The sequence below is a fragment of the Cucurbita pepo genome, chromosome LG16 (genome assembly GCF_002806865.2).
Source record: "Cucurbita pepo subsp. pepo cultivar mu-cu-16 chromosome LG16, ASM280686v2, whole genome shotgun sequence".
NCBI lineage: Eukaryota > Viridiplantae > Streptophyta > Magnoliopsida > Cucurbitales > Cucurbitaceae > Cucurbita > Cucurbita pepo.
In genome coordinates, this window is record NC_036653.1 from 2,744,164 (window position 1) to 2,766,484 (window position 22,321).

At 36.2% G+C, this 22,321-nt stretch overlaps 2 protein-coding genes across 5 annotated transcripts in view; one reads left to right on the forward strand and one right to left on the reverse strand.

Annotated features, from left to right (window-relative positions):
* LOC111777341 (histone-lysine N-methyltransferase CLF-like) overlaps window positions 1-9,614 on the forward strand; it is a 13,832-nt gene extending 4,218 nt beyond the window's left edge. For both annotated transcript variants that reach the window (XM_023656887.1, XM_023656888.1), the window contains 13 exons: window positions 1,437-1,521; window positions 1,662-1,817; window positions 1,898-1,945; window positions 2,060-2,131; window positions 2,229-2,959; window positions 3,442-3,577; window positions 3,693-3,916; window positions 4,166-4,297; window positions 4,554-4,644; window positions 8,655-8,702; window positions 8,778-8,906; window positions 9,000-9,077; window positions 9,163-9,614. In XM_023656887.1, the coding sequence (XP_023512655.1) occupies window positions 1,437-1,521; window positions 1,662-1,817; window positions 1,898-1,945; window positions 2,060-2,131; window positions 2,229-2,959; window positions 3,442-3,577; window positions 3,693-3,916; window positions 4,166-4,297; window positions 4,554-4,644; window positions 8,655-8,702; window positions 8,778-8,906; window positions 9,000-9,077; window positions 9,163-9,354 (2,122 nt within the window). In that variant the 3' untranslated portion in view covers window positions 9,355-9,614. The remainder of the gene's footprint in view (window positions 1-1,436; window positions 1,522-1,661; window positions 1,818-1,897; window positions 1,946-2,059; window positions 2,132-2,228; window positions 2,960-3,441; window positions 3,578-3,692; window positions 3,917-4,165; window positions 4,298-4,553; window positions 4,645-8,654; window positions 8,703-8,777; window positions 8,907-8,999; window positions 9,078-9,162) is intronic.
* An 8,911-nt stretch (window positions 9,615-18,525) lies between these two features.
* LOC111777351 (F-box protein At5g67140-like) lies at window positions 18,526-21,552 on the reverse strand. Of its 3 annotated transcripts, none has more exons than XM_023656901.1 (6): window positions 21,432-21,552; window positions 20,656-20,947; window positions 20,398-20,544; window positions 19,940-20,075; window positions 19,092-19,190; window positions 18,526-18,970 (listed from the first exon to the last, which is right to left on the reverse strand). In XM_023656901.1, the coding sequence occupies exons 2-6, from the start codon at window positions 20,838-20,840 to the stop codon at window positions 18,770-18,772; spliced, it is 768 nt and encodes a 255-aa protein (XP_023512669.1). In that variant the 5' UTR covers window positions 20,841-20,947; window positions 21,432-21,552; the 3' UTR covers window positions 18,526-18,769. The 3 variants fall into 3 exon arrangements, with proteins under 3 accessions (XP_023512669.1, XP_023512670.1, XP_023512668.1); XM_023656902.1 differs by lacking the exon at window positions 21,432-21,552 and having other exon boundaries at window positions 20,656-20,821; window positions 20,925-21,057; XM_023656900.1 differs by lacking the exon at window positions 21,432-21,552 and having other exon boundaries at window positions 20,656-21,050.
* Between the last annotated feature and the right edge of the window lie 769 nt (window positions 21,553-22,321).

Here is a 22,321-nt window from a genome sequence, read left to right on the forward strand (position 1 = left end):
TTTTTTTTTTTTTTTTTTTTTTTTTTTTTTTTTTGAGAAGGGGATGATGAGGTGGAAAGGTCCCACCTAATCAAGTGGGAGGTGGCAATGAAGCTAATAGTTCTAGGAGAACCACCATTCCCATTGCTCTTGTTTCCTTTGTTCGGTAGAAGGAGCTTGAGGCTATGTAACAAGGTTTCTGTGGCAAAGTGGTTATGCTGCTTCTTCATTTCGTGGCTGAAGGTGTTTGGGAGTAGATATGATCCTTACCCTTTCAAGTGACTTGAGGGTGGTGGTTCGAAGGGCCTCAACATTCACCTTTGGAAAGCTACTTCTGTGGCATTTCTTGCTTTTTCTAGTTTGTTCATTGCTCTGCTGGGGAAAGCTAAAAAATTTATTTTTGGGATGATTGTTAGGTGGGGAATAAAACCCTTCTAGGTGTTCAATATTCTTTATCTAATAGAGAGACAACGGATGCGTCAAATCTTCTTTCTATCCTGCAAGATGTTCTGGTGGTTTTGAGGAGAGGGATGTTCGAATTTGGTCCCCCGACTTTTCTAGAGAGTTTTTTTTTTTGACATTTTCTTTTTCTTTTGTATTTTGTCTATCCCTTCTCCCTTCTTGGTTGCCTTTATTTTTCCCTCTTTAGCAGGTTACAATTCCAAGGAAGGTTTAAGATTTTGCGTGGTAGGTTTTACATGGGAGAGTTGGTAACTTGGACCATGTCCAAAGACACTCTTCCGTTATGTTGTTCCGACAATCCTGCATTTTATGTAGGAGACAGGAGAACCTTATTCATTTGGTGTGAGACTACCAGTGTGCTCAATTTTTCTAGAGTCCTTGGAGGACCTTGTTTGGTGTGTGGTAGGCTCGTGATAGGGGTGATTGATTGTTGTTCCAGGAGGTGCTTCCGAATCCACCCTAGGGAGAATGTAAAGTTATGTGGCAAGCTAACTCCTTTGTTGTTTTGTGGGGTATTTGTTTAAACATGAATAATAGAATTTTTAAAGAGGTTGAGAAATCGGGTGAGCAGGTTTGGAAGGTGACCAGGTTCAACGCCTCCCTTTGAGCTCCTGCCACTAGGCCTAGTTTTGAGATTGATCTTGTGCTTTTGGATTAAAGTCTTTTTTGTAATTAGTTTTGGTTTCTTTTGGTTGGGCTTGTTTTTTGTATGCCTATATTATTTCCTTTTCCACTAGGCCCTCTTTCTTCCTCCTCCAGTGTCTCTGATTTCGCTGCAATATGTATAGGCATCATAAAGTATTCTTTCTATGAAGGTGTTCAATAATATCAGACAGATTTTCCAATTAATGTTCTTGATTATTTTCATACACTAAATATGTATCTAATCATCGTTGAAATGTAACATTTCAATTGGATGATGCACAAATAGTCTCGATTTGTTTGCATAAACTATATAAAAATTGAAGATAACTTGCTATTATTTACCTTGACAGCATGACCATTAAAGAAATTGGTTCATCTGATCTGGTGCTAGAATCACTTGCAAGTTGTTTCTCTAGAAGTCCTGGTGAAATACAGGTGTGAACTTGTACATTGCATTCTTTTCTCTGCTCCATCTGATTAAAACTGGTCATAGTGTAAGCTTTGGTCCAGCTGTTTCCCATTTGCTTTGTGCTGGCTTTACAGAGATATGAAACACCGTCAAACATCTTATACAGGCAAGATATGAAGTGCTTACGCAGGGAGAAAAGGCTGTAGGGTGTTTTAATAATAGGATCAATGAGGAGATCTCACATATTGCAAGTACTTTTCTTGATAAAGATCTAGATGCAGCTCTTGATTCCTTTGACAATCTATTTTGCCGCCGTTGCCTTGTAAGTTTTCTGTAGCTGCTCTTCTCCGAGTTGTGTTTATAGTCTTTTACTCAACATTTGGTAACTTTTTATTGCTACAGGTCTTTGATTGTAGATTACATGGTTGTTCCCAAGATCTTGTCTTTCCTGTAAGTTTATGCTAAAAGATCATGTATATGCGTGGTTGAATGTACATTTTATTGTATCCATCTTACGAATTATGTTGTCACTGATGGAGGTTATTGTTCTACAAAAAAACTCAGGCTGAGAAACAACCCAAATGGGGTCCCGTAGGTGAGGAAAATGTACCTTGTGGTCCACTCTGCTATCGATCAGTATGTGTTGGTTCTTTTTACTATTATGATTTACTTGGTTTAATTATTGAACAATATTTCCATTATCTATATCAATAGTCTATACATTTGTTCACAGGTACTGAAATCAGACAAAAATTATACAGGGGGCTCTCCACATCGCAGTGACTTGGAAGAAAAGCATCCCATGTCATCTGATGGTACTGGTGCTCAAATCTCCAAAAAAAAGAAATCTTCTCGTAAATCTGCTCGAAGAAGGGCAAAATCCTATCAAAGTGAAAGTGCCTCATCAAATGCAAAGAACATATCAGAAAGCAGCGAGTCAGAGAATGAACCCAGGCAGGATGGGAATACTATTCATCAGTCGCCACCACCAAATTCGAAGATAACAGGAGTGGGTGGAATTCCAAAAAGGAACAGCAAGCGTGTTGCTGAGCGTGTTCTCATTTGCATGCAGACGAAGCAGAAGAAAATGGCTGCTTCTGAGTCAGAATCTCTTGCCAGTGTTGGCCATTGTCCAAATGATGTGAAAATAAAATCTAATTCATATAAAGAGAATGATGATACTAGTTCGTCTTCACGTAAGAATATTAGATCTCCTACTGTGGGAAGGCCTAGGAGGGAATCCCTGACTCAGCAATACAACAAATTTGAGCAGAATGAAACACTCAATAATTCATCAAATGAGATAATTACTCATCTACCGACCGACAGTTGTGATGATAACTCAAGGATGGAAGAGTGTGTGGATGAAAATTTATACAAGCAGGACTTGGCAGAGGATAAATCTTGGAAAGCTATTGAAAAAGGTCTCTATGAGAAGGGTATTGAGATTTTTGGTAGGAACAGGTCTGTGCATACTGTTACGATTTCTTGTATGAACTTTAGCATATCTTACTGATGTTATTCCATGTGGGCTCGATTCTATATGCATTGTTCGTCATTTAGAAATTTTGATTCTTACCAATGGATTTTTCTCCTGTGAAATAACAGTGAAGAAATTATTTTAACCCTACATTTTTTAGGCTTCTAGGAATTACTACAGTTCTTATTTCCCATTTGCCTAATGCATATCTTGTCTGGTCTTTGGGATAGGCTTATAAGTTCATAATAAAATTACCTCTAATTTTTTCCTGGAAAATTTGTTAACATCTTGAATTTGAAACACAAAGTGTTAATCTTGAAATCTGGACGTGAATCCAGAAGTATGATATAGATAAGTCCAACAGTTATGTACATACAGTTTGCTATCTATATATTCTTACACTACAATTGGAGTTTTATGTATGTTTTTCTCATTGTAATTTATGTGCTTTTCATCTTTCATACAGCTGCTTAATAGCTAGGAATTTACTAAATGGGATGAAAACCTGTTGGGAAATTTTTCAACACATGAATTATTCTGAAAACAAGAATTGCAGCCAAGTGGGTGATGGGCTAAATCCTCATCTTGATGGTTATGCCAAGGTTGGTTTTTAGAAACATGGTGAATAGGTTCCAGTTTGCCTCTCCCATGCTCCATTTTTATCACCCTGTCTTCTTTTTCGTTCTCTTGTACCAAATTCAATGTTTAAAATTTCAGGGAAATAATGAGGTGAGAAGAAGGTCAAGATTCTTACGTAGAAGGGGTAGAGTTCGTCGACTGAAATATACCTGGAAATCAGCTGCTTACCATTCAATCCGTAAGCGAATAACTGAAAGGAAAGATCAGCCGTGTAGACAGTATAATCCATGTAGTTGCCAAACTGCCTGTGGAAAGCAGTGTGCCTGTCTTTTAAATGGCACCTGTTGTGAGAAGTACTGTGGGTGAGCCCAGATTCAGAAATCAATTATTAAATGGTTTCCTCATTCAAGAATGGGGATGTCATTTGAATTTGGTTTTTCCTTTTTCTCTTAGTGTTATTTATATATTTTCAGTCCTCGTCCATAATTATTGGCTTTGATCTTCATTTGGTTTATCCTAATTGTATTATAGCTATTTTTTATATATGAATCATTTTGTAGGAAATATTAATGATCCATTTAATATTTTAATCTTTCAACTGACATTTAAAGGTGCCCTAAGAGTTGCAAGAACCGTTTTCGAGGATGTCATTGTGCCAAAAGTCAATGTCGTAGTCGTCAGTGTCCTTGCTTTGCAGCAGATAGAGAATGTGATCCAGATGTTTGTAGGAATTGTTGGGTCAGGTGAGTTCGAAGTTTTTTTTCAATCGTTTATTAAGATGTTGTTTACAGCATAATAAATGGTAAGGCACTTTGTATGCGAGTATGATAAGCTGATGAGTGTCTGCCAATCTCAGTAAAATCTTTAGTTGCAGGTAGTTGTCGCAGCTTTTTGCTTTCGTGTATTGTCATTCATCAATTAATTATTACCTTCTTGCTTCACATAGATTAAGTGCATTTCCCTGCGCTCATTAACTTTTTGTGCAACTTTCCTTTGTAGCTGTGGTGATGGTACTCTTGGGGTTCCCAACCAAAGAGGCGATAATTATGAGTGCAGGAACATGAAGCTTCTTCTGAAACAACAACAAAGAGTAATCACATTTTTTCTGTTTCTCTTACATTTCTTTTACACAATTTTGATCCAACTTAGTGCAAGGTTTTTGTTGCCAGTTTTATTGCATCCTGTTTTAGCACATCTTGTTCATGGCTGCAATAACTTAAATGCTATACATATTATGAATTGTTCTTCGTAATAAATAACATGTTCTGCATGGGTTTCCCCCCCACCCCCCCCCCCTCCAACCATTAACTATTTCGTTATTTAGGTTGATTCTAACTCGATGACATCTTTAGGCCTTTGAACTGTTATTGGCGCCATAAATGTTATTGATTTGAACTAGGTGATCAAACTTATTTTTGGCTAAGTAATTTTTTTTTCTCTCATTCTTTAGAAAGTATGTGGGTCGTAACTGAAAGTAGTTTACAGGGATGAGAAAGATGATGCGTAGACAGCATTATTTATATAGCTAGCAATGTTGTGGTGGGTGCCGAGCTAGCAATGCGTAGACTAAGCGGAGCTCTTAAATCTTTCTTCTCAGTTTTGACTTCTAATATGTACTTCCTTGCTCGTGTATGACTAGTAGGTGAATTTTATCAACTAACTTGATATTAGTTGGGAATCTCCTTCCGTTACCTACAGGTAGCTTAGATGTCATCTTGGCCCAGGTTTAGTGATTCCTAATTCTGGGGGACTCCAAGGTTGATCATGTGCAACTAGCGGTGGAATCTAAAATGGGGATTGGATAGCAATTTTGTCAGGAAATATGAGCCTTCTTAAAACTCAGATTACTTTGAAGTAAATATTCACAGTAATTAGGGGACTTGTTGAGCTGCATAGATCAAGAATGGACAAGATTGGGCGGATATTCTAGAAGGAATCTAGTAGATTTTTGTGCTCTTTTCATCTAACTTTGAACCTTTACTCAGCCGACTACCTCGGAGAAGCAGGGATTGTGCCATTCATTTGTAGCAGGGTCACCTAGGTTGATGTGTCGCCCCTTGCCTTTTCCCCAATTCCAAAGGGACGAAAACGAGGGTTAGTTATAGCTTGACAATGTTAGCGGAGGTGACCAAATGGTACTGGTTCATTCTCTAGTTCGATTCTTCTTGGCAGGAAAGAGAGAATGCCATTTGCCACTTCTATGTGGCCTTGAAAGCCTTGAACAGTATAACAATCCTCAACAATAATACCCATAGTAGAGGAACTAGTAGATGAATTGTTAGCTAAGGTGAAGTTTGTGACGTCCTCGGTATTGACCTTGTTTTAAAGGAGTCCTTCACGCTTGTTGATCTTCTACAATTAATCTCGCCAGTTGAGCATTCGTCGGGTCCCCGGGCTGCTAGCCACGAGGAGTTTGATTCTCTGCTTTTTGATGTTTCCAGTGACCAGCCATTAAGTATGAAAGAGATTAAAAAGAAATTTAATCAGACATATCCTCTTTTTTATTCTTGGAAAAGAGGGTCAAAAGGATTTGCCATCAGCTGTAGAGGTTTTTGAAAATTCTAATTCAGAATTGTTAGAAGACTAGTGAACAAATTTGGTTGGATTTACTTCAAAGTCGAAGATCAGTGAAAGCTTGGAATATTCTATTCGTCAGTTTCATTCTGTGCCATCCTTTAATCATCCTTCATTCTTATATTCTTCACTAATTAAAGTCGAAGATCAGTGAAAGGTTGCAATCTTGGATAAGAAAGGCTTTGGACTTTGCTGAAGAACTTTGATTCAATCATTTATTTCATCCGGGAAGAAAAAGGCCACTACAGCCAAGAAACAGAGTAAGAATGACTAAGGAGATTGCTGGTCTACTCTCGAACATCAACTTGATCAAGGCTAGGTTGAATGGTTCGGATGCAATCTATAAAAAGAATTGTTCGGAAACTTAAAAATGATAAAAAGATTATTCTCGAATTTCTAAGAAAAAATCTCAATCTTGAGATAACAAGTTTTAGTCATTCATAGCCAGCCCTTACAAGCTTAATTCAAGGCTTTTTATAGCTATTCAGTAAAAGAAACGCCCTCCCTTTAAAATTCCTAAGCAGGTACAAGAACTGATGGACATAGTTGAGAGGCCCATGCTTAGTTGTGACATTTAAAAGCTGAATTACACTAAGTTTATGAAAGCTAAAATAATAGATGAAGTCTTTAAAGTGTTTGCCAAGCTCAAATGTCATTAATGTCAAATTCTATACTCAACTTCAACTTCCTCACTTGAATCAGCTTATAACACATGAAATGAATGTTTGAACCAAGCCATCTAATTTTGTTAATGAAGAATGAACATTCGTTGAATCTTCTTGACTTTTGATCGTGTAATAGGTTTTAGTTGGAACTTGTGGAACACCATTATCCTTATAGGCTCCCAATAGTTCAAAAACCAATGATTACCTGACCCCCAAATAAGTAAAAGCCCAAGTTTCCATTCTACAACCAAGCATGGGGCTAAAACTTCTGCTTTCTCCTCTCAACATTCACCCTAATTAGGGAACGGTTGGCTATATTGAAGTGAAGACTTGAACCCTTGAGAAAAAGATTTAACATCCACCATGAATTTTGAAACACCTCTTCAGAATGGAGACACAAAATCACTGTATTGTTTGATTATTGAAGATGAGAAATTTGCATAGACTGCTTTTCACCTCAAAGCCCTTTGTGATATGAAGGCCGACTGATCTACTGAATGCATCTCTCACGGAGGTAAGAGGAAAGGAGAAAGAAGGTCTCCTTGCCTCAAGCCTCTAGAAGCATGAATCAACTTTATTGCATAAAAAGGGCTCAATCAACTTTATTGTAAGCTTTCTTGCAGTTCAACTTTAGTAGGAAGTACCTTCTTTTCCTTGCCTTCATATCTCCCACGGTCTCAGCAACATTCGAAATGGCTTGAAAAATCTGACTACCCTTTATAAAAGCCACTTTTCATCAATAATTTGAGAGAGCACTCTTTTTCTTTCAGCTAGGACACTTGCTGTAATTTTGTACTAGGAAACTAAACTGATGGGTCTGTAATCACTTACTCAGTTTGCACTCTATCTTCTGTAGAATAAGACAAATATAGGTTTCGAGTATTCTGCAGTATGACTAAATGTTACCGAAAGCTTACAGTTAATTATGGTACAAAGCCACCATGACAACGTTTGAGCATTTGAAACTTCATTGACCAGGATTATTATTTAGCTCTCCTTGGTTTCATCCAACCTTTTATCCTCAAATCTGATGCACCGAGCGTTGGTTTGGGGGTGATCTTGATGAAAAATCAACCACCATTGGCTTTTTGTTGAGGCTTTGCGTCCAACTTAGCAGAATTGTATCCGAGCAAGACTTGATACACATTGCATTGGCATTGCAATAAATGATATTGGGTGAAAATCATTATTCACGTTTTCTGGAAGTGTATGCAATACATGATGAAAGGAAAGGGATTTTGGTAAAGCGGGATGAAATGGATGGAGGGATGAGTTGTTGACACGAAATCCCCAATTACAAGGGGATCGTGTTTCTCCGTTTCTTTTTGGAATTGCGTATAATGTATTGAGCGGATTGCTGGAACGTTTTTTAGTTGGTTCAAGGAAGGTATGTGTTTCTCATATTGAACAGCTAACCCGAACCTTGGGTCCATTGTCTGGTTATGATTGTATAGGTAGAAAAAATTTGCCTCCAAACAATTGGGTGGGTTTCGACCCGGGAACCCAAACCAACCCACAAGCACTCCTATTTCAAAGGAAAAGTCAAGAAACTTTGTGTTAATGTTGTAATATCTTTTCTATGGAATATCATATTGAAAAGAAATAATATGTTATTTGTTGACGTTTCTTTGGATCGGAGGTGGTGGTATTAGAAAATGTCAAATTCAATCGTTTTTTGGGTTTCTATAAGGAAATAGCGTTTTCTTTGTACTTCTCTATAGTTAATTCTATTTCGGAAAGTTTTTCACGACGTTTATGGCTTTAAACTCTGGGACTTTTGTACCCTTGTAGCCATTCGGTATAGTTTGTTATTGTGTGATGAGAGTTTAATGTGACATAGTTTCTTGACTCCATTTTGTAGGTGTTACTTGGAAGATCTGATATATCTGGTTGGGGAGCATTTTTGAAGGTAACCTCAAGCTCAACCTATCATAAACTTATTTTCTAATGCTGCTTGCTTGCTAAATTGTGTTGCCACCTCCAGAATAGTGTTGGCAAACACGAATATCTCGGCGAGTATACTGGGGAGTTAATCTCTCATAGGGAGGCCGATAAACGGGGCAAAATATATGATCGTGAAAACTCGTCGTTTCTGTTCAATTTGAATGACCAGGCATGTTTTTGTTCCAACACTTAGTTGTATAACATGAGGATAATCTACTTTTTAATGCAAGTTCTAACCTGACCTTTTGTATGCTTTGTTTAGTTTGTTCTTGATGCGTACAGAAAGGGTGATAAATTAAAATTTGCCAATCATTCTCCAGTTCCAAACTGCTATGCTAAGGTACATATGCGTTCAATGCATCTTTTCATCCAAACTGCTAATAATTCCATAATGCCTCTATTCAACCGCTGATCATCTATTTCAGGTCATCATGGTTGCAGGAGATCACCGCGTTGGCATCTTTGCCAAGGAAAGAATCAGTGCTGGTGAGGAACTGTTCTATGATTATAGATATGAGCCTGATCGAGCCCCGGCTTGGGCTAGGAAGCCTGAGGCATCAGGGTCGAAAAAAGACGATGGTGCTCCATCGAGCGGTCGAGCAAAGAAACTTGCTTAATTTAACGATTCATTTGGGACTTGGTAAGTTAAATTTTTTTGTAATTCTTTCACAGACAAGATTGTCGATCCTCATTGATGTTGTTAGTCATAGGTGTATTCTTGGATCCATTTGTAGGGAAACATCATTTACTTACCTCCATAGGAATTTACCCTTTTGATTTGACACATTGAAATGAAAAGCTTGAGGAGACGATACAAGCGTTTGTAACTCAAATCTACAATTTGATTGACACCCATCGGTTAATTTTTTAGTGAACAGCTTGAATGTCTGCCAAATTATCATGTTACATAGTTTAAACATATACGTCTTATATGCTCTTGAATTCATTCGATATACCAGTGGAGATGTCATTTTTTAACAAAATGGTATAGGTCGAGTCGTTTCAAGACATTTTTAACAATTTAGTTGATGAAAGTATTCGAATCAAATGGTTGATCATGCATCACTATTTGTTTTTTAGAACTATACATACTTATTTCATTCGCTACAGCTCTGGTGGGTTCCCTTAACCAAGCCACTGCCTANGGAAGCTTACCGTTTCATGTTCTATTTCCCTCTTTGATGGAGGTTCTTTTCACACTTCCTCCATGATACTATTTCACTATCGATCACCTAGAATTATTGAGGGGCACCCACATTAAATGGCTCCTAATAGCACACATGGACACGTAACAGGAGTTATGAACCCTCGGGAAATGTTTGTAAGTGGTGCAATCATTTTTCAAAATCAATAATTTCATTTTTAAGGCATTATTGATAAATCATTGCATTCTTGTCCAACGTTGCAGATTCCAAATCAAAAAGTAGTTCACAAGGTAAATGAATGTATTCAAAGCTGTCCCCAGATTTCAAGTTCAACATTCAACCCATTCAACCCATTCATTCATTACCTTATCATTCAATCCTTTTGTACTAGAAGACCCCAAGCAACCCCTTCCCACTTCTATTGTATCATTTTTAGTTTTGCTTTTATAATCAACAGGATACTGTCACTGTCTAGTTAAACATTATTCATGACTTTGAATTTTGTGTTGATGATGAACAAGTTCCTAATCTTTGAATTTCCGTGATTCTGGAGTTGTACCTATGAGATCCCACATCGGTTGGGAAGGAGAACTAAACATCCTTTATAAGGGTGTGGAACCTCTCCCTAGCAAATACGTTTTAAAAACCTTAAGTGGAAGTTCGAAAGGGATAACTCAAAGAGGATAATATCTGTTAGTAGTAGACTTGGGCTGTTACAAATGGTATCAAAGCTAGACATCGGGCGATGTGCCAGCGAGGAGATTAAGTCTCGAAGAGGGGTGGACACGAGGTGGTGTGCCAACAAGGACACTAGGCTCTAAAATGGGGTAGATTGAGGGGTCCTAGATTGATTGGAGAAGGAAACGAGTGCCAGCAAGGACGTTGGGCCTTGAATGGAGGTAGATTGCAAGATCCTACATCGGTTAGAGAGGATAACAAAATATTCTTTATAAGGGTCTAGAAACCTCTCCCTAATAGACACGTTTTAAAAATTTTGAGAGAAAGTTCGAAAGGAAAAACTTAAAAGAGAAGAAGTTCGAAAGGTTCCTCTCTTCCTAAAGTGGACAATATTCTGTTTAAGTTATTCTTCCGTTTTTTTCAAAAAAAAAAACTGTTTTCCATTACTTACATGAGTAACATTTGAAAATATATTTGTGATCTTCTTTCCCTTTTTATGCTATAATTTATTATTATAATGATTTCAAGACACTATAGATTCCGTTTAAAAACATGAGGTAATTCTCTTTTATAACATTTTCCAAATATATTTATGTGGATCCCTGTCAACCCATAGCTGAACTAGTTTTAGATTTCGTTTTGAGGAATTATTCTTGGAAGGGTCGCTTGTAGGTACATGTATGATTATGATTAGATACCTGTATATGAAGATAATTAGGTGCATGTTTTTAAATAGATGACAATATGTTGGCACGTGGTGGAAAATGTAGAATATAATTCTGCCAAACAATTGGTATCCGAGCAATCTTGCAGGAGAAAGACAAGTTGATAACTTTGTTCAATTCGCTATCTCGAGATTTGATGGTCACTATGATCATGGGATTATGTTGATGGAAAATTTCCTAAGATCAAAGGAGTTCTTTGATATGGTAGAGACGAGCTATGAGGAGCCAAGGGAAGATGAAGTACTCACAACCATTCAACAGTAACGGTTGGCAACATTGAAGTTTAAGGACCTAAATGTCAAGAACTACTTGTTCCAATCCATTGATCAAACTATCTTAGAAACGATGCTTTAGTTAGAAACGACGCTTTAGAAAAAGATGTCCAAGGAGATCTAGGATTTAATGGAGAGGAAGTACCAAGTTTCTATGGGAGTGAAGTGTGCATAGCTTCATACATTTCTAGTGAATGACTATATTGGTAAAGTCATGGGTCTTGTAAATAGAATGAGCATGCATGGTGACTCACTCATTGATTGTATGTTCCATTTGATTTCGGAAGAATCAAACAATGTTGATGAGATGCAAATTGATGAACTCTAAATATCTCTGTTAGTGCATGAGTAGAAGCTCAATCATACAAGTGTAATAAAGGAGATGACAACCTTGAAGATATCCACACCAGACGAAACATCAAGCTACAAAGGTAGAACAAGGAAGAAGCAGAGGTCGTGGAAGAGGCAATCGAGGAAGAAACAAAGATGTTTGCAAGTTCACGTTAGATTTAACAAATGTCCCTTGTCTTTGTTGTCATTATTGTCTTTGACTGGATCTGACAATAATGACAACAAATGTAAGGGGCATTTTGACAAGTTTAAGGTGGAATACGTTCAAAGAAGAAAGATTGGAATATCTACAAATGTGGACATCTTGAACATTACAAGAATGAATGCTGCACCAGGCTGAAAAAGGAGAAAGTAGATCAGATCAACTTTGCGGAGAAAAGAGAAAAAGAAAGTTTGTTGATGTCATTCCATGCAATGAAGGTGGAGACCAAGGTCTATAGGTCGTAGACTTCGGATGCAACAACCATTTGATAGATTATTAAATAATTATTCTCAACTTTTGATGAAAGGTTTTGTACTACTGTTTGTCACGATAATAATACAACAATCCAAGTAATGAGAAAATGAGTAATAGATATCAATACTATAAATGGTTTTGTAGGGTCAATTTCTAATGTATTTTATATTTCTAATCTGAAGGCCAACTTGCTTAGTATCGGTCAATTGTAAGAAAAAGGATATGTCATCATATTTCAAAATAATGAATTTGAGATTTTATGATACGGAAGAGGATTGATTGCTAAGATGAAGATGACCATCAATCAACTGGTTATATTCATTTGAGGAATGGTCATTTGCACTTTAGGGTTACGTTGTCTCCGAAGAATATGGTGACTAGTATGACATCACACCTTCCTCGGAGATTTGTAAGAATTTCATGGTAGCAAAGCATGAAAGAGATTCCGATATGATCAAGGCATCTCAATTATACAATATAAACTTGAGAGAAGTTGTGAATAATGTTCAAATTACCGCAAGATAAAGTCTAGTTCTATTAAAGCTGAACTCAAGTTGCAATCAAGTTCATATTAAAAAGAATCAAGTCTCATTTATGTAACAACGGTTTCAAGATACTTCAAATGAAGCTTCATTCAAAATAGATGGTTACAAATTTACGATGGATGATTAAAATCTAGATTTATGGTGTTTCATTAATGTATTTTAAGTTTTAAGGCTTTTCATTTATTTTTAGGTTACATTATGAAGGTTACAAACTCTTGTAATGCCTCACGGAAGGTAAAATGTAGTAAAAGAGAATTTTTGCTATGACTATCTTATAGCCCGGGCTAAGTTTCTTTCCAATTCTATGTAGTTTAGATTGCATGTTTAGAATCATTCAAGCTTGACATGATCAATCTTTCTTGTTTTAGTTTTGACGGAAGAATAACTTTGCTTTTAAATTTTTACAAATAACCGAAACTAACCACAAATCTTGGAAAAACAAATTCTTTTTACCATCCTTCCCTTTTTTTTCCTTGTCAAGAATTAGTTCAGTCAGAAAAAAAAAAACTCTGCACACCAAATTTTTCGCGCAACTTTTGAAATGCTTGTCATTTTAGAGGCTTTGTTAATAGATCAACAAGTTGATTTCGGCTACCACAAAATAATAAATTAACGGTTCCTTCTTTTGTAAGGTCTCTAAGAAAGTGAAATATTACTCTTATGTGTTTGAAACGTCTATGTAGAACTATATTTTTTTTGGATAGCTTAATAGTTGAAGTATTATCACACATTAGCTTTGTTCCTTCTGTTTGAGAGTGACCAATCTCTTTGAGTATCCTCCTCATCCAAATAGCTTGACATGCACAGACACTAGCCGGCAACAAATTCAGCTTATGTGATTGATAAGGTGACTATAGGTTGCTTACGAGAAGACCAAGCTATTGCTCCTCCACTCATCATAAACACATAGCCTGAAGTACTTTTGCTATCTTCTATGTCTCCGACATAGTCACTTAAAACCCTTTTAGTTCCCTTCCTCTTGATGAAAAGTGTCTGATCACTGGAACTGCTTTTGAATCATTCCTTGATGAAATATGATTCTATTTGACTAAACCAAGTTCTAGGGGTTTGTTTTAATCTATAGAGAGCCTTTTGGAGTTGTACATCATCTCCTCACTTCCCTTTATCTCATAGCATTTTGGTTGTTCAACAAAAATATCTTCTTTTAACTCGCCACGTAAAAAAGGTGATTTGAGATCTAACTGATAGAGTTTTCCCCTCCCTTGTTGTCAAATCTGGTGCAACAACTACTGGAAAATTGTTTTCAGCAACTGGTTCAATTGTTTCAGCAATCGGTTCAGTCGGTTCTTTCGTGATTTTCCCTTTTTTGTTTTCAGCAACTGGTTCAATTGTTTCACCAACCAGTTTAGTCATTTCCTTCGTGACTTCTCCTTCTTCGGCTATTTTCTCATCAATTTCAATGTTTTACACACGGAGACTCGCCCCGAATGGGGAAGGAATTCCCTGTTTAGATAGGGAATGGGGGAGGGAGTGGGGAACACTTTCTTCGTTAGATAAATGAGGTTGGGGACGTGATTATATTACCCGTCCCCGTCCCCACCCAAATCCCTGCCCCATCCTGTCTCCTCCCCGTTTAATATAAATATATTTTCAACACATTTTAATATATATTAAAAAAAATATAAATTAAAAAAAAAAAAATAGATTAGTTAATGTTGAGATCCTAATTGTAATATTTTAACTAAAAATTATGTTTTTTTTTTTTTTTTTGGGTAATTGTTATAGACTATGTTATAATATTAAAATTTAAATTTTTAAAATTATGTTGATAAAATATTATATATATGAGCGCTTATGAAATATGGGGAAGTTCGTGGGAATGAGAAATGAAATAGGTGGCATTAATAGGGAGAGTGAAGGCTTCTCTGTCCCTGCCCCGTCCTATGGACATCTCTAGTTATGTGGTCAGTTCACATTCTCAACTGAAGCACTACTACGTCTGTTGGGAATATGACTTCACAAGAAGTATTGAGTGGAAGGAACCTACGGTGGATTATTTTAGAATCTTTGGGTGCATTGCATATGCCCATGTTCGTGACGGGAGAAGGTAGAAACTTGAAGACAAGAGTTTGAAGTCTGTATTCCTTAGAGTCAGTGAGAGACATACAAGCTGGATGATATTTGATGAAAAGAAGACATGGAAATGGAAAGAAAAGTCACTATGAATGAAAATATTCCTACGGATCTTGAAGAAAAACAAGTTGAAGCCTTTGTTCAATCTCACCCTGTGCATGTAGAGCGCTCATCACATATAGAATCAATAGGAGAAGAAAATCATAATTACGATAAGAAAAATCCAAGATCAAGAAAGAGGCCATTTTGGATGATTGATTATGAGATGGACTGTGACTAAGTTTTGATAGTGTTATTTTGCATTATTTATGGATATTGATTCAATTATCTACCAAGAAGCGGTAAAGAAGAAGAAATGGAGAGAAACAATTGATAATGAAAAATCAAAATTGGGAGTTCATTAATCTTCCCGAAGGGATTGGTAGAAGACTCGTAATCTCACTTGCAATACGTAAATCATGGCCTATTTATCAACTTAATGTGAAAAGTAGACTTTCTCACATGGAAAGCTTCAAGAAGAGGCGTATGTGGAGCAACTGAGCTTCAAGAAGAGGTGTACGTGGAGCAACCAAATGCTTTTGTATAGAAAGGTCTAGGATAAAGTGTATAGGTTGAAGAAAACTCTAGATGCTTCGAAGCAAGCTTTGAGGTCATGGTATAGTCACATTGATTCTCATTTGGAAAAGATGGGATTCATTAAATGTCTACACGAACATTAGCAGTATGTGAAGACTGAATAGAGAGGTAACATTCTCATTTTCTGTCTACATGTTAGCTGATTTAGTATTTACTTGCAATAATAAAAAAAAAAGTTTTAAAGAAAAGAGCCGGATGAAGAAATTTGAAATGACAAATCTTGGTTTCATGAGATATTTTCTTGGAGTAGAAGTTACTCGAACGGTAGCTCGCAACTTTATCTGTTAGAAAAAATATCCACAAAAGGCATTTGAAGGGTTAAAAATGGATGAGTGAATTTGAAACTCCATTAAAATTGGGTTTGAAGCTGCATAAGGACGTTGAAGGGCGATAGTTTGATAATAAGTACGATTGTGGAAAGTTTGATGTACTTAACCTCAACAAGACCAAGCATCATATATGTTGTTAGCATGATAAGTCGCTACATGGAGCATCCAACGAAAAAGCATCTCAATGCAATAAGAAGAATGCTTCGATATGTGAGGAACTTTGGATTTTGGGGTATTCTACGAAAAATGAGATGACCCGAAGATGGTTGACTATACAAATAGCGACTATACAGGTGATCTAGATGATTATAAAAGCACTTTGGGAAGTTTTTTTTTTTTTTTTTTTGATGAGTTTCGGAGTTATTTGCTAGTCTTCAATAAAAGCAGTCTATTGTGACACTTTTAACTACCTACACAGAGTTTGTGGTGACAACAATATGCTCGCCAAGGAATTTGGTTAAAAAATATGCTTGAAATTCTTGATAAAAAAAACAATCAGGTTCTACTCTTATCTATTGTGATAATATGTCAACTATTAAGTTGTTTCAAAATTTTATGTTGTATAGAAGGAGTAAGCACATTGATGTTCGGTTTCATTTCTTATGTGGTTCGTGTGAAGAAGACCTCAAATTTTGCAGAAGTGATCAGTCGATCGCAAACTAGTTCACAAAACTCTTGAAACAAAAACCAGTTCACAAAACTCTTGAAACAACTATGGTTTGAGAAGCTTAGAAGAAAGATGGTGATGTGCAGTATCCAAGATGTAGTTTAAGAAGACACAGTGAAGTCTAAAATATTTTTATAGAATTCAATTTAAGAGAAGGTGTCGAAGAGTCACTTGTAAGTGTGCAAGTAGATACTTGTACATAAAGATTCATTAATTGATAATAAATTAGTACATGCATTTTTAATTACATGCATCAGGTTAATATATAAATCACGGTAGAATTTAATCAGGTGTCCTTTCTAATAATACAAAGTTCTTTTCTCTTAAAAAATCCTATCAAATTTCTCTATTGCTACCAACATTATCTTAAGATGTTTAGTTTGTTTGATGGTTTGGTACAGTGAATTTCTGATTCTGGAAAGTTTCTATCAATGTCATTTTAGTTAACGATATTCTTCTAAAATACTCGTTTTTCGAGAACAGGAGCTCCTCCTAGTCCTTGCAAGAGTATTCCAACACCTAACACTACCCCAATAAGCGGAAACTTTACCGCCTCTGTTCAATTCTAAAAATCCAAAATAGGCTCCGCATACGACACGATCTAGTTCAGGTATGCAAAATGCTCCCCCACATCATATTTGCTTTGAAGCTGGTCTATGATACTCAGCAATTTTATTGAGGTTTGCGTTTACTATGGTTTGTTCCCTTAAATGGAATTTGTTTCTTAGTCATTTTTATTCGACAAGAAGATACGTATCTTTACTTTTTAGAATGGTTTGACAAGAATTTTGGAGAACAGAAAAAGCTTTATTTATTCAAATTAAACATTAATATTTTATCCGTTGAATTATAACCGAATTATGTCATCTTATCTATAAAATATATTCTCTTAAAAAGAAATCCATTTGTCCTTCATATTTTCTTCTTTACTATCTCTATTATTATGGAGTTTCATCTCTGTCTCTCTCTATTATTACACAACAATTGCTTTTTTTCCTCTTCTGTTACCAACTTAACGACCCGACTTTAGGTACCATGTCAACGGAAAAAGTTTCATTTACATAGTTCTTTCTATATATATACAAGAAACGAAGTTATTGTTCAATAAATTGACAACTTGAGTATAGTTCAACTGATTTAGGTATATGTATTACCAACTTAGAGGTTAGACAAAACTATGATAGGCTAAAATTTTATGAAAATGACCGATACTAAACGTAAAATGTTGATATGAACACCTTGAACAACTAAAAGAATTAGTTGGATCTAAAGAAATTATGGGCAAATCTTAAGATTGAGGAACCAAAGAAATGTATTTATGGGACCATAGGGATACAAATACATTTAGCCCCAAAATAAGACAGCATAGTTTTTACATACCCTTATTATATTTACTTGAGGAGAAAAGAGTTCAGTTTTAGATGAACTGGAAGAACCATAGGCAGCNTTCGAATTATGTCATTTTATCTATAAAATATATTCTCTTAAAAAGAAATCCATTTGTCCTTCATATTTTCTTCTTTACTATCTCTATTATTATGGAGTTTCATCTCTGTCTCTCTCTATTATTACACAACAATTGCTTTTTTTCCTCTTCTGTTACCAACTTAACGACCCGACTTTAGGTACCATGTCAACGGAAAAAGTTTCATTTACATAGTTCTTTCTATATATATACAAGAAACGAAGTTATTGTTCAATAAATTGACAACTTGAGTATAGTTCAACTGATTTAGGTATATGTATTACCAACTTAGAGGTTAGACAAAACTATGATAGGCTAAAATTTTATGAAAATGACCGATACTAAACGTAAAATGTTGATATGAACACCTTGAACAACTAAAAGAATTAGTTGGATCTAAAGAAATTATGGGCAAATCTTAAGATTGAGGAACCAAAGAAATGTATTTATGGGACCATAGGGATACAAATACATTTAGCCCCAAAATAAGACAGCATAGTTTTTACATACCCTTATTATATTTACTTGAGGAGAAAAGAGTTCAGTTTTAGATGAACTGGAAGAACCATAGGCAGCTTATTGGGGGTGGAAGAATAAGGAAAAACACAAGGATGAAGACATGCTTAAAATGGAAGCTTTACAGGATACAATATTAGAGATCATATATTTCATACGACTGGCCACATAGAATTTAGAAGCAGACTTCTTGATTTTATTTGAAGTGATGGACTTATGGCCACCAAACCAATGAAGCAGTCTACAGGTACCCTCATTCCCCAGACATTTATCGACTCGAGTTTTCGACATTTACTTACAAGAATAAGAAGTCCACTCTCTGTTACATGGCGACAGCTCCACAGGACAATGCTCTGCAGAAAGGAAGGAAGAAATGCAGTGATTAAAGATTGTGCATGTCATGAATGGTGTTATATGGTTCATAAACCTCGAGAAAGGCACTGCAATGGAAGAGGAGTTTCTTAGAATGTTCACCTTCAAATTTGGACAGTTATCCGCAATTGCAAGTATAGAGACATCTGTGACAAAGGTGCCACCGACATTCAGGTTTTGCAAGGAGTTGGCTCTGGAAATCTGGGAACACAACCGAATGCACAAATGTTAATGAACCATGTACGACATCAGAACGTGGAAAGTGGATGCGAGGACCCTGATTGAAGATCACTCCAAAAGATCAACCTTAACAACCTAGCCCAACCTACCTAAACAACCTAAAGACTTGGTCCAATTTGAAGGAAGAAGAAAGTCAATCTTGTAGAGAAGCGGATAAGAGAGGTAGCCTATAGACACAAGCAATCAGCACGGTAATAATGGTTGAGGATGGTTGAGAGGGAGTCCTACATTGGCTAATTTAGGGAATGATCATGGCATCTATAAGTGAGGAATACATCTCCATTGATATGAAACCTTTTGGGGGAAACACAAGGTAAAGCTATAAGAGCTTATGTTCAAAGTGGACAATATCATATTATTGTGAGATCCATGATTCCTAAGAATAACCTCGACCTTCAAAAAGGTTCTGGAAGCAGAGAATACAAAATGTTGTCTAAAACTGCCTCCTAAATTCCTCTGAAGAACATGAAATAACTTCAGGACAGGATGATTTCCTTAAATTGTTGTTTACTTTTCGAAGATAGACACTAGAAGATCCAAAATAAGTAAGAAATACTGAAAACATATTGGTGCAAAGATCAATGAAGATAGAAACAACAAATACCCTACTCAATTTCCACCTAAACTCATACTCTGATTCACAGATTGAGGCCAATTTGAAGGGCTATTTATGCAGGCATGTTTGGAGTAAAGATAAGATAATATGATACCAGCTGCACAACCCCCTTGTCGGTGATCCCTGCCATGCCCCATAGCGAAATGGACGTGAGGTTGGGAATGCAGCTTGCAAGAGAGATTTGGTGCAATCCATGGTCTGTTATTTGGCAACCCCAACGGCTTCTTGAGCTGAAAAAGCACAAATTACAACAGAATCATGGGGGCTAGCACTTTGCTCGACTAGACACTACAACAACGAAGGCAGCCATAGCCATAATCCATAACCATCGAGAATCTAACAAAGCTTTATAAAACAATTTTAGAGAACTTTCTCCAGCATTTCATTTTCGAAGACTCCAATCTCAAGAGAAACCTCTGTTTATGTGGTTCATAATCAAATTGCCTGATTAATGATAAACAGACAATGGAAACAGAAAGCCGATTGAATTGATTATCCTGCGATTTTGAAAAACTCTTTTGATCATTCTAGAGAGAGAGAGAGAGGGATTACATGTCGAGGTCTCGAAGACTGTAGGCATGGCGAATAAGGCGAGCAGTGGAGTCATCATCCATCTTCCAACCAGCAAAGCTCAAACTCTCCTTCCTACCAAGAGAGAGTTTAACTCCTTCCTTCCATTTCCGACAAACGGCGCACGCCCTGCGTTTTTCCGGAAAATTTTCCGCAGAAACCCCCAAAATTAGGAACAAGAACAAAAGCAATTGAAGAAAAGAGATTCATAAAGAAAACCAAAAAATTAACATGAATTACTGAGCCAAATCGGTGAAGGACGTGATCATGGCAAAAATATGAGCGAGTAGGTCAATCGGCAAACGATCAATCTCCGGGTCGAAGTCCATCCCTACCGCCCAAACAGCAGCCGAATCCATTCTTCTCCTCCCCTCTCCTCTGCGCATATGAATTTGGAAGAAGAAGTCTGCGGTGTCGTATGGCATGGCAGAAGAGAAGCATAAAAAAGCAGGTGGAAGATTCCACAGAAGGAGAAAGAGAAAGAGACAGAAAGGATGTTGACATCATACCGCCATGATTTCAAGATTCTGACCTCCAAAAATATCCAAAATATTTAGGTAAGTTTTATGAGTTTCCATGGAATCTAGGAGGCCGCCACCAGGGCGTTCTCATCTCATCCTCTCCCGCATGAACTTCGCTCTATGGATCACCCATTCAACCGATCGTAGAAATTTCGTGGACCAATTGAACAAGTAACTTCTCATCCCTCATGTCTCATACTTCCCTAAATTAAGAAAAATACTATAATATTTCAAAACTTTTATAAATTAAAACCTTTTTTTTAAAAAAAAAAAATTAAAATATCTTTATATATATATATATGAAACTGTTACGGTCCACCTTGGCTAGGAATGATCATGGATTTATAATCAAATAATATTATCTCCATTAGGATGAGGCCTTTTGAGAAGTAGAAAGCAAAGCCACTAGAAATTATGTGGATAATATCATACTATTATGCTCAAAGATTTGAGTTTTTTTTTTTTTTTTTTTTTTTTNGATTTCAAGATTCTGACCTCCAAAAATATCCAAAATATTTAGGTAAGTTTTATGAGTTTCCATGGAATCTAGGAGGCCGCCACCAGGGCGTTCTCATCTCATCCTCTCCCGCATGAACTTCGCTGTATGGATCACCCATTCAACCGATCGTAGAAATTTCGTGGACCAATTGAACAAGTAACTTCTCATCCCTCATGTCTCATACTTCCCTAAATTAAGAAAAATACTATAATATTTCAAAACTTTTATAAATTAAAACCTTTTTTTTAAAAAAAAAAAATTAAAATATCTTTATATATATATATATGAAACTGTTACGGTCCACCTTGGCTAGGAATGATCATGGATTTATAATCAAATAATATTATCTCCATTAGGATGAGGCCTTTTGAGAAGTAGAAAGCAAAGCCACTAGAAATTATGTGGATAATATCATACTATTATGCTCAAAGATTTGAGTTTTTTTTTTTTTTTTTTTTTTTTGAAATTTTTGAAATTTTTGAATCTTTTAAGGTTATTTCATGGCTACTCAATTATTGATCAAACTTAAATTGGAACGATCCTAGATTTCAAATTATCTAGTGTCGTTATTATCATCATATCGTAATCATTTCTATGCAGAAATAAATGTTTAAACTTATTTATAAGACATAAACTTCATGTTAAAACACTGTCATGGACGTACGTGTTCAAAACATCTTTAAAACGACACAACGAAATATTAAATGAAGTAAATAAACATTTAAATTAAATACATCCTATTCTAACTTATGTCTAAGAAAATAATTGCAACTATCCTATGTATGTGGCATGGTCTAGAGTTGTAATGCGCTCGTCAGCCATACACAGGTGTCTTGCTTTACCTGAAATAGAAGTAGTACGTGTCTTGAGTATTTTAAGAAATATT